The sequence below is a fragment of the Acartia tonsa genome, chromosome 5 (genome assembly GCF_053477335.1).
Source record: "Acartia tonsa isolate MP-2025a chromosome 5, ASM5347733v1, whole genome shotgun sequence".
In the NCBI taxonomy this organism is placed as follows: domain Eukaryota; kingdom Metazoa; phylum Arthropoda; class Copepoda; order Calanoida; family Acartiidae; genus Acartia; species Acartia tonsa.
Window position 1 is genome coordinate 45,326,891 of NC_137264.1, and position 15,452 is coordinate 45,342,342.

Below are 15,452 nucleotides of genomic sequence, written 5' to 3' on the forward strand. Positions count from 1 at the left end.
AAAAGGTTCTTCTAGCTTCAATAATAAGAAAATTATAGCCATTTAAGATTTTAAAAAGCAGATATTTTTGGTGTAAAGTATCAAAAATTATAGAGCCGGATATCCGGCCGGATAGTTTCAATATCCGGTATCCGGCCGGATATTAAAAATGTCCGGATATCCGGCCGGATATCCGGCCACACCGGATATCCGGCCCAACCCTAGTTCAAGGTTTTTTGTTCAACCGCGAATAAGAAAACGTTATTAAAACCTTTGGGGACTAGAATACTAAACATCCCATTGTCTCTGAACATTTTTCGTTAATAAAAAAATATAAAATTGTTTTGGGCATATATTTACTGAATAATAACATTTAAAACTTTGGGTTTAGTCCCTTTCGTAACATCGCACCTTATGGGGCGATTCTTCGTATTTTTCACAGTAGCTTTTCTTTAAATCTTTAAATCATTTTAGTGGTGAGCCAGATCGGGGTGAGCCGAATTTCAGCCAATCACAGCGCGGCATTTCATAAAATGCTGTGCTCTCATTGGTGGAAAGTTGGCTCACCCCGATCTGGCTCACCACTAAAATGATTTAAAGATCCAGCTCGGTTTACGAAACAGAAGAACAAATAAACATCCTGTTACTTTTGTTTAAGCATAAAAATTAGCCGATCCAGGGATATAAAGGGACAAGACAATGGCCCAAAAAATTGATGTACATCCCCAATGATGATACATTAAATTACCCCTTCTGTAGTGGTTGAACGTTGGCACACTCTATAAAACAACCAATCACTATTCAAAAAAAGTCACAGAGGTTGTTAAGCCAACGAATAAAGTTAGTATAAAACTTCGGGGACTAGTAAAATAAATAAACAGCCCAATGTCCGCTCCCTCTCTGCTCCGCTCTACTGCCGAGCCCTGATAGTTTTATTACACATTAATAATACACTAAAACTATAAAATATGGTCTTGCTTGGCTGTTCACATGTCCAATTCCTTCGTCTGACTGTGTTCTACAACTTTCAACGCAAATTATGAATGAGTTTCAAACCATTCTCTCTATGAATCACAAACACGCACACATATATTTGAAGATATCCATCTATCTTTCTACAGGGATCTAAAGGGATAAGACAATGAATAAATTGATTTCCATCCCCAATAATGATACATAAAAATACCCTTTCTATAGATTACAATAAGTGGTTGAAACGTTTAGACACTCAACCTAATGAACATACCAATCAAAGTTTTATAAAAGTACCCAAAGTTGTTAAGCCATCGAATTAGAAATAGTTATTATAAAACTTTGAGTTCAAGCACAATAATCAGCCAATTATCCCTTCCCTCTCTGATCTTTCTTACTATCTAAGACAAGGATAAATCAGAAAGATAAATGGGGGGGGGGGGGGGGGTGGGAAACACCCATAACCCCGTCTTGACCCGGCCCCTAAATCTCATTCACGCTAAAAACTAACTAAATTTAAATCCCCCACCCCTCCCCCCTCTACTTCTCAACGTCGCGTCAACTCTTCAAACCACGGAAATACGCTCTTTGAGTTTATACAAAACAACAAAATTTGAACTACTAATAAATGGAATAAGATACAGCACTTTTAATGAGATCAAATCATGTTATATACAGATTTTAATTAAAATTTTTGGGTATAGTTTTTTCCGTGACAACGTCTCTTAGGTGGCGTTTCATCGTATCTTCTCAGTAGCTTTTGGTGGGTTATTTTAGGTTAGGTTAAGTTATGTTAGATTAGGTGATTGCCCCGAAGGGTTAGGCTATTGGCCCCGCAGGGTAGGAGCCCCCCGCAGGGGCTAGAAATAGGAGAAAATCTACTGCGAAAATTCGACGAAACGCCCTTAAGAGGCGTTGTCAAAAAAGGGACTATACTCAAATCTTTTCAATCTTTTATGAAAATTTTAACATCATAAAACAATATGCTAGGTATAATATTTAACTAAAAAACATAGAAAAATTATTGCACGCCTTTTAAAAAATCTTTTTCTATTTGCAGATTTTAAAAATTAATATTTGGTAGATTTGCGTGAATACTACATACGCACATTTATACATCTCATACGCTTAAAGTGTTACGTATATAGGGTTGCGTACTCTTAGTAGTCTAAACCACATTAACAATTTCAAAAAGCGAAGCTTCTCTATAATTAGGGTCGGTCCTTCTGTCCGTTACGTGTTAGAATAGTTACATGTTAGAATAGTCCTATCGATTCCTTTAGATTCCTATTACAACAAGGTTAAATGTTATAAGCTAAGAATCTCTAGGATTTAGTAAAAGATGAAAGTATGTTCTTAAATAGTATCATGTATTTTTGCAACATATTTACTTATATTTTTGTTTAGACTTATACATTTGTATTCTGCTTATTTAGTTATGACAAGTGTTAACTTTATCGTTTATCTTACCGTTTCAGAGCTTCTCTTTTATGGATATTGTCATCCTTGTTTTTAAACATTCTGTTAACAATGACGTTAAAAAATTTGAGAAAAATATACGTTTAAAACTGTATTGGAACAAATAATAATCTAATCATTATTCTGACCTTTTAATTGTTTTTTTTAGCTCTTATATTTTACCTTTTACAATTCCCATTTTGGAAAAGGGATCTTAAGGGATAAGACAATGAACGATATATTGATGTAAATCTCCAATCATTAAAACAAATTACCTGTTCTAATGATCAAAATTATTGGTCCAAACGTATAAACACCGATAAATTTACACCAACCAATCAAGATTCAATTAAAGTAGCCAATGAATGACAGAACATAATTATAAAACTATGGGTACAAGTATAATTTACAGTCCAATGGCCACTCCCTTCCCTGTAAAACCTTACCAATCAACCCAAATAAAACACAAAAGCCAAAATGTACAAACCTTGAACACGACTTTTGTATGTTTAAAATTTATGTGTTTGAGTATCTAAAGGGATAAGATAATTGGCGATAAATACTTGTACAGCACCAATTAAAATATACAAAATTACCCCTTCTGTAGATTAAAATTGGTGGTTGAAACGTTTAGACACTCTACTTAATGAACCAACAAATCTAAATTCAATTTATGTCCCAAATTTGTTGGGCAAACGATTAAAAAAACTTTACTATTAAACTTTGGGGAATAGTGTAATGATAGTTCAACTCCCTCATACATACAAGATTTCAGAAGGGACAATTTTTTGTATCATCGTCGAAAATGTAAATCAATTTATCATTCATTGTCTTATCCCTTTAGATCCCTGAGTTATAAATGTATAGAATAACTCTACTCTGGAAAGGTTACTTGTGTAAATAAGTTTTATACCAGTTGTATTCTAGTGTATTTATTTTATTTTATTGGATTTTAGATCATTAACAATTTTATTATAGAGAGAGATATGATAAAAACCTTTTAAAACATCAATTTAACCTTTTGTAACATGGGTTGTGTACTGGAATATCTTAGAAAAAAAGCAGTCTACCTTAATTAGAAGCCAAGAAAATTATATTTCACTCATAGTATTACTGGTCAGACTGACAGACAATGTGAATTATACCTACAGAAACTTCGATACTTCAAATAAACAACTAAAAAGATTTTTCAAATAAGCTTTTTATGAACTTCTATTTTACTGGGGCTGGAGAGTTTAAAGGAAACCTTTAACTACTGAAAAACTGACACAAGTAGACCCAATATCTAAAATGTCATTTTAAGATGCCTTTAACTTCTTTTTTTAATGTAGCTGGAAGCATCAAATTTGGAGTTTTGGGTCTACTTGTGGTAAGTCTTTCAGCAGTTAGAACGTTGTATTGCCTGCAGGCTTACTTGAATTTCTCTTTCATTGTTTTATGCCTGTGCCCCTGTATTTTTGAACTGGGAGGTAGGGGGCAAGGGACTATTTATAACACTAGTCTCCAAAGTTTTCCAATTCATTGGTTCAACAACTTTGGATACTTTTGTAAAATTTTAATTGGTTGCCTCAATTAGTTGAGTGTCCAAACATTTCAACTAATAATTGTAATATATAGAAATGATAATTGGGAGATGTATATTAATTTATTGGCCATTGTATTATCCTTTTAAATCCCTGATTTGTGTAGAATTATAATTAGCTTGTCAACAATTGTAAACTAAGCCAAGAAAATATCAAAATTCACTACGCTTCAACTCAGGGAGTGAGGGGATATTGGGCTGTTTATTAAAATATACAGACTGGCCAGCCAATTTTGAAAATAAAAAACGTACAAAACGTACATACAAAAAATACGTTACGTACATAAAAAAAAGTAAAAAAACGTACAAAACGTACATTCCTAATAAAAATGAAGTTTATATTTTCCTAGTTACCTATTATCAAAACATTTAAGTCTACTATTAAAGAGAACTAGCGCCTACTCTCCTAAAGACCTCTAGGGGCACTTGAGAAGGGGAGGATTGAATTCAATAACCCAATTTTTTTTATTTAAGATTTAAAAAGAAAAAGTAAAAAACATGGACAACAACATACATAAGTAGCGAAGCTCTAAAGTTTTATATAGACATCTGGAAAAATTTAACTATAAAAAATCAGTGAGCAATTAAAGTTCTTTTTTGGGGGAGGAGGTATTTTTTTTCTAAAGTCGATTTCTCTTGGAAGGGTGGATGGTGATACTCTTCCCCAAAATAGTTATAAAACTTCCAAGAACCTATGAGAAGCTATCCTGTTAAGGAGAACCATATCGGTTCAGCGGTTAGCGAGATCCTTTGGTACAAATAAACAGACATCCTGTTATCTATAATACAAAGTAGAACGATGTCTGTCCGTCTGTCCTTTAAGATCTCGGTAACCACTGAACCGATTGGATTCTACTCTTCAGGGTATATACCTATTGGTTCTGTGGTGGTTTTAAGCTATTTTTTGGGGGGGTGAGACTAGAGGCTAGGGGCGAAGCCGCTAGTTATGTACAAAGTATATCCTATTATAAGGACCAGCGACTATGCCCTTAGAGGCCTATAGAGAAACTTGATTAAGGGGGAGTTGAATTCAAACACCCAATTTTATATTTTTTATTTAAAAATAAAAAGTAAAACACAAGGATGACAACATACTTAAGTAGCTAAGCTCAAAAGTTATGGATGGAAATCTGGGAAAATAAATAAACTAGGCATAGAGTAGTGTCATAAAAAAAACATTTAACTTATTCAAATAAATCACAAAACCTTTTTAAAAATATATAAAAACGTGAAAATCTAGGAATAAATTCAGCCCCCCAACCAATAATCAAATCTCAATGAAACAAAGTGGAAGTATTGAGAATAAAAACTTATACAATCCCTGAAAATTACAACCATCCATCAAGAAAATGAGTAAAGAAAATCATAAAAACCTATACATCTAGGAATCGATCTAGCACTGCAACAAATAGACAAACCTTAAAGAAACTTTTTGAAAATATGTAGAATGTGAATTTATCTATTTCCTGAAAATTTTAGCCGTCTATCTTGAATAGGAGTCGAGAAAATCACAAAAACTTGAAAATCTAGGAATAGATCTGGCACCCCAACCAAAAGGTAAATCTCAATGAAAATATGTAGGATGTGAACTTATTTAATCAAAAAACAAGAGCCAAGAAAATCACGTTTCTCCAATGGCATAACGGACTGAGAAAGTATTTATAGAGTAGCTTCGCTAATAATATTTCTAGTGAGAAGGGGGGGGGGGGTGGATTAGACCACCCCCATTTCTGTTTTCAATTTTAAAAAGAAAGAAAAAATAGGGGAACGGTGGTTATTTTTTTCTAAGAGTGATTTCTCTTGGGAGGGTGGTTGTACCCTCTCCCAGAACCTATAAGAAGCTACCCTGTAAAGGAGAACCATATCGGTTGAGAGAGAGCCTTCGGTACAAACAAACAATTAGACAGACATACATCCTGTTATTACGTACTAAGTATATCCTATTATATAAAGTAGTAAGTTTTTAGTTTAATGCTTAAGATTTTCCTTACTTCTGAACCGATTGATTTCAATTTCAGGGAAACTTCACTCAGTTACCGAGATGATTTTAGGCTATTTTTCTACCATTTTGAATACAGGTTCTCGAAGGGATATGGAAGGACAGAGAAAATAGCCTACAACCTCTCCCAGATCATGTCGGTTCAGCAGTTAACGAGATTCTTCGCTACAGAAAAAAAAGGATTTAGAGGCTTATACATATCCTAATATATAAAGTGTTTCATGCTTTTTTGTCTGTAACGAAAGATCTAGCTAACCGCTGAACTGATATGGTTCTCCTTTACAGAAAAGCTTCTTACATACCCTGAGATGGTTTTAGGCTATTCGTTTTTAGAAATAAGTCTGGGTATGGTTTTAGGCTATTTTTCTGACATTTCATATTCCTTCGAATATATAGCCCCTAGATGCTAGGGGCGCAGCCACTAGTAATAGGATATAGGGTTATTTTGTCTAATGCTAAAGATCTCAGAAAATACTAGTCTTTAATACAAAGTAAAACAATGTCTGTCTGTCTGAAGCTTAAGATCTTGGTAATAGCTGAACAGATTCGGTTCTACTCTTCAGGGAATATATCTACTGGTCCTGTGGTGGCTTTAGGCTATTTTCTTGGAGTGTGGAAAACCCAACCCCCCAAGAAAACAACCACCCCTTAATTTATTTTTGTAAACTAATGCAAATAAGCTGGGTGGGGCCTAAATGAAAAAAAATCATCACAAAATCTTTTTTTCGTTTTTTTTACTAATTACGAACAAATTATCCTATAAAGGAGGGAACAAATCCTCTAGAGGATAGGGGCGAAGCCGCTAATCCTAGTAGTAAGTAAAAAGCTTTAAGTGTCCCACCCCCCAAGAAAATAGCTTAAAAATATTCCCTGAAGAGTAGAACCTAATAGGTTCAGTGGTTACTGAGATCTTAAGCTTCTAAAAGACAGACGGACAAACAGACAGACAGACATCATTCTACTTTGTATTATAGATAATATACTATTTTCGTAATACTTTTTATACAAATACAAATACATATGTATACAAATACTTTTATACTTATATTTGATTCTTATTCTTTAAAAACTGAAGATACCAAAAAATAAGACTTCTTAATCCTAAACTGAACACCATATATCTCGGAAAATTTACCTAAGTAGATAGGTATATAAAGAATTTGAAAAAAATTATTGTAAAATCTATTACAGGTTAGTTGCACAAAGTGCATTTAAACTTTAAATTAGTCAACTGCATATCATTTTCTGTTCAATTCTTTAAACTATATCTATAAAACATATATTTCAAATCCATGAATTTAAACTATAAGTTCTAAAAACATACATATATCACATATTTTACCTACATATTTTTGTTCTATGAAAATTTAAGATATTTATTTTTATTGAATTTATTTTTTATAATACACCTATAGTTTTTGTTAAAATTTTCGTACAAAACATACAAATTACTTTTCTGCTAATATTTGATTCTTATTATTTAAAAAAAAACGTAAAACGTACAAAAATACAAATTTCAAAATACGTTACGTACACATATCAAAATAACGTCCAGAACGTACACAGATTCGATGCGTAACGTTCAAAACGTACAAAACGTACACTCTGGCCAGTCTGAATATATTAAATAAAAACTTCAGGTTTTTTTTTTGAATTTTGATTTGTTGGTTCATTAAGTTGAGTGTCCAAACGTTTCAACTACAAATTGTAATCTACATGAATGAGAGGTAATTTTGTTTACCATCAGTTGGGATGTACATAATTTTATCGGCTATTGTTTTAACGTCTTATCCCTTTATATTCCTGGCTTAAACTAGAGATCAAGCTTTGAAGACAAGGTTACCAGGGATCTAAAGCGATAAGACAATGGCCGTTAAATCGATATACATCCCCAATGACGAAGCACAAAATTGCTCTTTCTATAGATTACAATTAATGGTTGAAACGTTTAATCACTCAACCTACTGAACCAACCAAAGTAATAATTTTCTCCGCAAAGTTGTGAAGCTAACAAATAAGAAAAAGGTATTATTTAACTTTGGAGACTAGTGTAATAATCAGCCAAATGTCTCATCCTTCCCTGGTTTCAAATGGGGATCAAACTTTCAAGTCTAGGTTGATACACATACGAGTAGTTGGATGTTTGTGAGCGTGTGTTGCTTAAAATCTCTAAAATGATTAAGCTGAAATTTAAGATATTTGTTACTTTCAGTTGTGTTTCAAAACGACTATTCCTATTATATCTCCCCCCCCCCCCCCAATAAAAAAATATTTTTTTACTTTTTCTTTTTAAAATTCAAATTTAAAATGGGAGAGGAGTCAACTTAAGTGACCCTAGAGGCTCCTAGGGGCGTAGTTGCTAATACTAATTTATAAAGAGGATCTTGTTATTCCTAGGTAATAGTTATTTATAGCATCGTTTTATAGACAGCTTTTCATGAATAATAAAATGAAAAGTTATGAGTAATAAGTAATCGGACTGCTAGATTGATATAATAATTTGATTTTTAGTGTTCTAAAGTCTATTAAAATTTCCCATGAAGTATCTTAATAATGAACGTCTGGGTAGGGTGCCTTATTACACCACCCTCCCTAAAATAAGACTTTTTTAAAAGAGTAATAAGACAATGGTCGATAAATTGATGAATACCTCTAAAGATGATACACACAAAACTACCCCCTCTGTAAATTACAATTAGTGGTTGAAACTTTAGGATTCTCAACTTGTCCCCTTCTTTCCTCGACTTAATCATGAGTGTCCGGGTGGGGTGCCTGCCTTTCTACTCCCCCCCCCCCCCCCTAAAACAAGGATAAAGAATCCCTGTGCCTGCCTCTATGATCTTTATATATATGTTCAAATATAATATTCATGGATATTTTTATTCTTGTTTTATATCCTCACCTCACCCACTTTATTTCTCTGTATGATATTTATGGGTGTCCTATTAAATAAAGTAGCAAGCTTTTTTTGTCTGTAGTATCCTTAACTAAGATTAACAGGATGTATTTTTTAAATCGGCGTATCCTCTTCAATTTTTTTTCAATTTTGAAAATTTTGACCTTTCCCCCCCCCCCCCCTACAGAATTATGACTCTGGCTGGCACCTTCCCATTACCTATAAGTAGCTTCACTGTTAGAAAGAACCTTATCGGTTCAGCGGTTAGCGTTATCCATCGGTACAGACAGACAAATACAGATCCTGATAACTTTATCCTATTATATAAAACTAGCGGCTTCGCCCCTAGCCTCTAGGGGCTTTGCCCCAAGAGGTGATAAAAAAAAAAATTATGGCGAAAATTGAAAGGACCTTGGAAATCTCCTTCAAAAAAAAAAAAAAAAAAAAAAAAATGGGGGGGGGGGATTTTTTGGTTTTTGGGAGGGTTGGGGGTGTCCCACCCCCCAAGAAAATAGCTTAAAACCACCACAGGACCAATAGGTAGATACCATGAAGAGTAGAATCCGATCAGTTCAGTGGTTACCGAGATCTTAAGGGACAGACAGACATCGTTCTACTTTGTATTATAGATAATTAGCGTTTTTTGTCTGTCCCGAAGGATCTCGCTAACCGCTAAACCGATATTTTTCTCCTTTACAGTGAAGCTTCTTATAGGTCCTGGGAAGGTTTTAAACTATTTTTGGGATGGGGGGGGGGGGGTGTCGACACCCCCCTCACCCCCGAAATATAATTTTTTCACTCTTTTGAAACTCAAATTTAAAATGGGATGAGGTCGACTTTTCCCCCTCCAACCTTAAGTGCACCTAGAGGCTTCTAGGGGGCGTAGCCACCAGTATCCTTATAATAAAGTAACAGGATGTCCAAATGTTTGCTTGTAAGGATTAAAATCTATTATCTATACAAAATTCATCTATGCCTACATTTCTGACAATTAAAACTTCCTACAATTTAGATAGACACATAAAATATAAAATTTACTGGCCTATATGTATATGATGTTTATTACATTACAATCAGGGATAAGACAATGGCTGATAAAATAAGATACAACATCAATGATGATAAACAAAAATACCCTTTCTGTTTAATATTAAAATTATTGGTTGAAACTTTTGTACCCTCAAATTAATTAACCAACCAATCAAAATTCAGTAGAAGTTCCCAAAGTTGTCAAGTCAACGAATAAAAAATTTAATTATAAAACTTAGGGGACTAGTGTAATAAACAGACTAATGTCCCCTTCCTCCCTGCATTTCAATACTATTTAAGAAAGAAATATATAAAGGTTAATGTGGGTGGGGCGATTATAGAGTCCATACAATACAAGAAACTAAGAAAAATAGTGAACCAACACTAAAATTCATACATTATTCAAGAAGACTTATATCAAGATAATAATGTTTTTTTTTCCAGTATGGCTTCAAAACCTATTAATATCCGATGGATTAGAACAGGTTCTGAGATCATACTTATTGGTTATATGGTCAAAGGTCCGTCAGATAACCAACCCTTTGATTACACGACCTTCATCTGGAAGTCGTATCTGTGTATGGTAATGAGTTGCACCTGTTTATGGTCAATACATTCCCCCTTTTTCACTATTTATGTCGCGCACCTGACAAAGCAGTAGAAACAATTTTATACTTCTTTAGGTTCATTCATTTAGCCCACTTCTAAACTCATCCATCATCGTCATGGTCTAGGGTTGCCAGGTTAAAAAATCTGGCTGCTTCCATTGGTCTGGTCCACAGGTCTCGTACTGTAAGATCTGTCCTATTATTGGGACATTCAAAGAGGTGTTGTGTTGTGTGTCCGGCGTTCAAACAGAGGGGGCAGGTGTCTTGTATTGTTGGGTTCAGGCGGGACTTGAAACTATGCAGGTAGTTGCTATATCCGGAGCGGAGCTGGGCCAAGGTTGCTCTGGTTTGTCTAGGAAGCTGTTTCTCGGCGGCATTTATAGGGGGAGGAACAGCATTTAGAACTTTATTGGGTAATATGTAACTTATAGCTTGCTTGAGAGACAGATTGAGTGTGAATTTGTTTTAAATTCTGTTTGTACTCGTCCTCAGGGAGATCAGGTCTGGACATTTGCCTGATAACAGTTCCAAATCTGGAGGACAGGGTCTGTTTCATCTGTCGAGGGGAGGGGGGTTTGGCTTTGACAGGTCAGTTTTGTTGGGATGTTGGGGCTTCTGAGTACTTCTTTAGGTATGGCGCAGTGTCGGGCCTATTTTCAAACAACCTATAAACTTGTCGACAACAAGCGGATGCGCTAAATGTTATGCTACAGTCGTGGGTTACATTCTTCTAGCTATTCGTAAAAAATGTCTTTTTTTGAGAACACTTAAGACTAAATCTACAAGAAGCTTTGCACACTAAAATTAAATGTGACCAATTTGTAATTCCTTTATCTTTCGTTCGTTCCACAACTAATGTAGTAATGTTTCCACTACTAATCAAAGTTTATTTTCAAAGGCTTTTTTGGTTTTTAATGTTTATTTTAATGTTTTCAACTCTTTTTTTTTCTTTCTAAGGACTCTTAATTTTGCACCTAAAACCCTCTTTGGCGAAGCCCTTATGAAACTTGGGAAGTATAAAAGGTTAAACCATAACCAATAATTGATTGTAAGAGTTAATAAGTACAAATAGAACCTATGGATAATGTACATTAACTTATTAAGTATGATTTAATACAGAGTTTAGACCCTTCATGCAGTGACATTTAATGACCATTTAAGCAAGATTATAAATCAAGAACATATATGTTCATAGTTAGCGCCGCCGTAATGATAAGCAAAAATGGGAAGAATTGCAGATTTCTTTTTTCTTCATATTTTCTAAATTATGTTAGAGTTTTTCATTAGGTTAGGCTATGTGTCCCGAAAACTCTAATGATATACAGTCGGTCATTTCGTTATAGAGTGGCTATACTAGTAACAACTAGGGATCTAAAGGGATAAGACAATGGCCGATAAATAATGTACAACTCCAATGATAAACAAAATTACCCCTTCTGTAGATTAAAATTAGTGGTAGAAACGTTTGCACGCTCAACTAAATGAACCAACCAATTGAAATTCAATGAAAGTCCCCGGACCCCAAAGATGTGAAGCCAACGAATAAGAAAACGTTATTATAAGACTTTGGGGACTAGTGTAATAAACAGCCTAATGTCTCCTCCCTCCCTGAGTAATAAAGGAGTGGAGTTCATAGTCGTGAGTTTTAATCTTGTTAATCGCTGTGGGATTTAAATAACATGGCCTCTTAAATAGTTTAATTAAAGAGATCATTTAGAGTAATAAACAAATATTATATGTACGAACACATGTCAAACAAAAGTGCTTAAATTGTAAGGAATCGATGAAGTTCTATTTAATGCTAACATATAAAACTTGTAATTGTTAAATAATTCTTAAAGTATACTAGCGGCTGCGCTACTAGCATCTAGGAGCTCTGTATTCAAAGGAGTAAGGAAAGTAGGAATTAGCTTAAATTAAAGTTTGATATAAAAATTAAATAGCCTAAAACTATCCAGGGACTTGTAAGAAGCTTCCATAAAATAAAGAACTCAATCGGTTCAGCAGTTATCGAAATTTTAAACTACAGACCAAAAACCTTACTACTTTAGGTATATAATGATAAAATTTCAATTAGTGTATGCACAATAAAACAATTTTTGCAAGACATACCTTTAGAAATGAATAAATATTTTTTTACTGCAGCAGCATAGCTTTTTATTCAAATCAACTAAACTGGCTATTGAGATTTTTTACTTATTTTACACATACCCCGACCGTCACTTATTTAACATTTTTTACGTGTAAAAGGTAAAAAATCATTAACAAACTTAGATTAGTCATCATATTTGTATTTTAACAAGGAGGACAACATTCATAATAACGAAGCTTTGCAATCAGGAGAAAATTAAGCGAACAATAACTAAAAAAGGGGACTATCCATTAACGAGAGCAAATGATTCTTAGCACCTTCCAGCAGTGATTCTAAATTTTTTTTTGTGAATATACTAGGTTTCTGTGTAATATCACTTTGTCGATTTAAGAAATTAAGTTTAAGTTTTTGATTATGTTTTGGCGTGTTATTTTATTTGAACTTTTAAACTCAACAAAACATTTAATGATATTTCGTCAAATAATGCTTAACATTTCAAAGTATTTTTATATTAAACCATGGTGAAACTTTTTAAATTAAAATTTTGTATTTTACAGAACTCTAACATATTCACCAAAAAAACAATTTAGAATCCCTGTTGGAAGGTGTTTAGAATCATTTGCTTTCGTTCGTGGATAGTCCCCTTTAAGAATTAAAACAAAAAATCCTTAAATATAAGATGCAGTAAAAGAACTTAACTTTCATTTTTAGCATTTGATTATAATTATGCCTCGCTTATAATGTATACTATATTTGTCTTCGAGGAAATATTATTTTAAAAATCAGATGAATAGGATAATTAAATCGTACAAAATATTGTTGTCAAAAAAATTAAAGTCTGCATGTTTTAAATGGACGTAAGGACTTTCTGGTCACGATTATCGACTATTACGATTACTACGCTTTCTAATACATACCAAACTGTCATAGGAATCATCATGCTAAGCAAAAGCAAATCTAAAGGAAAATTCTAACTTGCCTAAATTAACGAAAAGAGCTAATCGTTCCGAACGGACATATCCTAATTATAGAAAAGGTTAGCTTTAAAAAAATTATATAAGGATAAGTCATAAGTTACTGGGCTTGTATAAAAATTAACAGTTATGAATATCATCGACAGCAATTATTGAAATTAATTAGCTAAACTTAACGAACCATGTCCCATATTGAAAGCTAAAATAAACCTAGTAAAATATAACAAACAAGGATGTCAACATCTAAAAATCGAAGCTCGACAAAAGGACAATAGAACAGAAAATAAGCATAAACCCAACTGAAGACTTGGATCTAAAAAAATAGCTTAAAACCATTCCGGGATCTATGTGAAGCTTCTCTCAAATAAGAACTTCATCTGTTCTGTAGTTATAGATATCTTAAGCTTCAGACAAAAAAAATCTTTTTATAATATTATAGATTATCATTATCATAACTAAGTTATATTTTTAGAAACATAACCGGAGGGACCGATATGGTTCTTCTTTACAATGCAGCTTCTCAATGGTCCAATGAAGGTTTATAATTATTTTGGTTGAGGGTACCAACACACTTCCAAAAGGAATAACCTTCTCCCCCCCAACCCAAAAAAAAATTTAATTAAAAATCAAATTGAAAATGGCTACGTGTCAACAACCTCCCCCCCCCCCCCCTCAAGTCACAGTGTCCCTAGAGGGCTCTAGGGGCGGTTCCGCTAGCATTAATAAATAGTAAGATACTTGATAATGACCTACTTACAGTTGTAGTCGAACAATTGAATTGCTATGCGCAGAATATTAATCCTAATTGTCATAAGAATCATTTTCGATGGGTCTTCCCAAAGTTAGATGTAAACACATCTTATTAATAACATAAGAGTTTATTTCAGATTTGTTGAATCACAAGAACTTTCCTACAAGAATGAAATTAATCCGACGGCTTTGACATATTTAAAGCTGCAATCAGAGCTATCCGAAGTGTAAGACTGACGAACAAACACTTAATATTTAAAAACCTCGTCTTTAAACATGTTAAATTACCGATTAAAATTGTAGCAAAAAAACTCTTGCTTTTAGTTGTAAATTAGAACATCAACCTTTTTTTGCTTGTCATGGTCGTTTAGTCCAGGGATCTAAAGGGATAAGACAATGGACTTCATATTGATGCACGTACATCCCCAATGATGATACACAAGAATATCCCTTTTGTAAATTAAAATTAGTGCTTGAAACGTTTGGACAATGGACACTCAACTTAATGAACCAGGCAATCAAAAATCAATATAAGTCCCCGAAGTTGTCAAGCCACCGAATAAGAAAACGTTCTTATAAAACCTTTGGGGCAAATGTTTATAATAAACAGCCCAGTGTCCCCTCCTCTTCTGGATCAACATAAAATTTTATTTTTAATATAATCCAAACTGTTACAATAAAAAAAAGGTAGGTAATAATACCTGATTTATGAAAAAACTTTGGCTTCTCGAGATTAATATAATCTGTAATAAAAATAACAGTAAACATTGTACAAATAATATTGGTCACTAAAATCACAAATATTAGCTTTAGTTCTTTCAACATTTCGCATCGTGTTTAGTTTCTGTAAAGAATGTAATAATGTTACTACAACGAAGGACAATTATAAAATAACACTATTCTAAAAATTAAGGTATATTGTGTACTATATATTGTACTGTATATACATACAAAAAAAGTTGCTAAGAGGATCTTTTTGATCATGGAAATTTCTGTTGTTTTTGACACTATTTTAAATCTTAGTGGAAGTAAGTTGTCTGCTAGTAAGCGCTTGTCTGCTAATAAGAGAAAGTTCATACCAAAATTTTTAATTCTTTGATCGATTGAAAATAT

General features: G+C 33.4%; 1 protein-coding gene across 2 annotated transcripts in view; it reads right to left on the reverse strand.

The window, feature by feature from the left end:
- LOC145319625 (NADP-dependent malic enzyme-like) overlaps nucleotides 1–15,226 on the reverse strand; it is a 71,558-nt gene extending 56,332 nt beyond the window's left edge. The window contains exon 1 of one of the 2 annotated variants that reach the window (XM_080161890.1): nucleotides 15,041–15,226. In XM_080161890.1, the coding sequence (XP_080018016.1) occupies nucleotides 15,041–15,164 (124 nt within the window). In that variant the 5' untranslated portion in view covers nucleotides 15,165–15,226. The remainder of the gene's footprint in view (nucleotides 1–15,040) is intronic. The other variant, XM_080161891.1, reaches the window with a different exon arrangement.
- Between the last annotated feature and the right edge of the window lie 226 nt (nucleotides 15,227–15,452).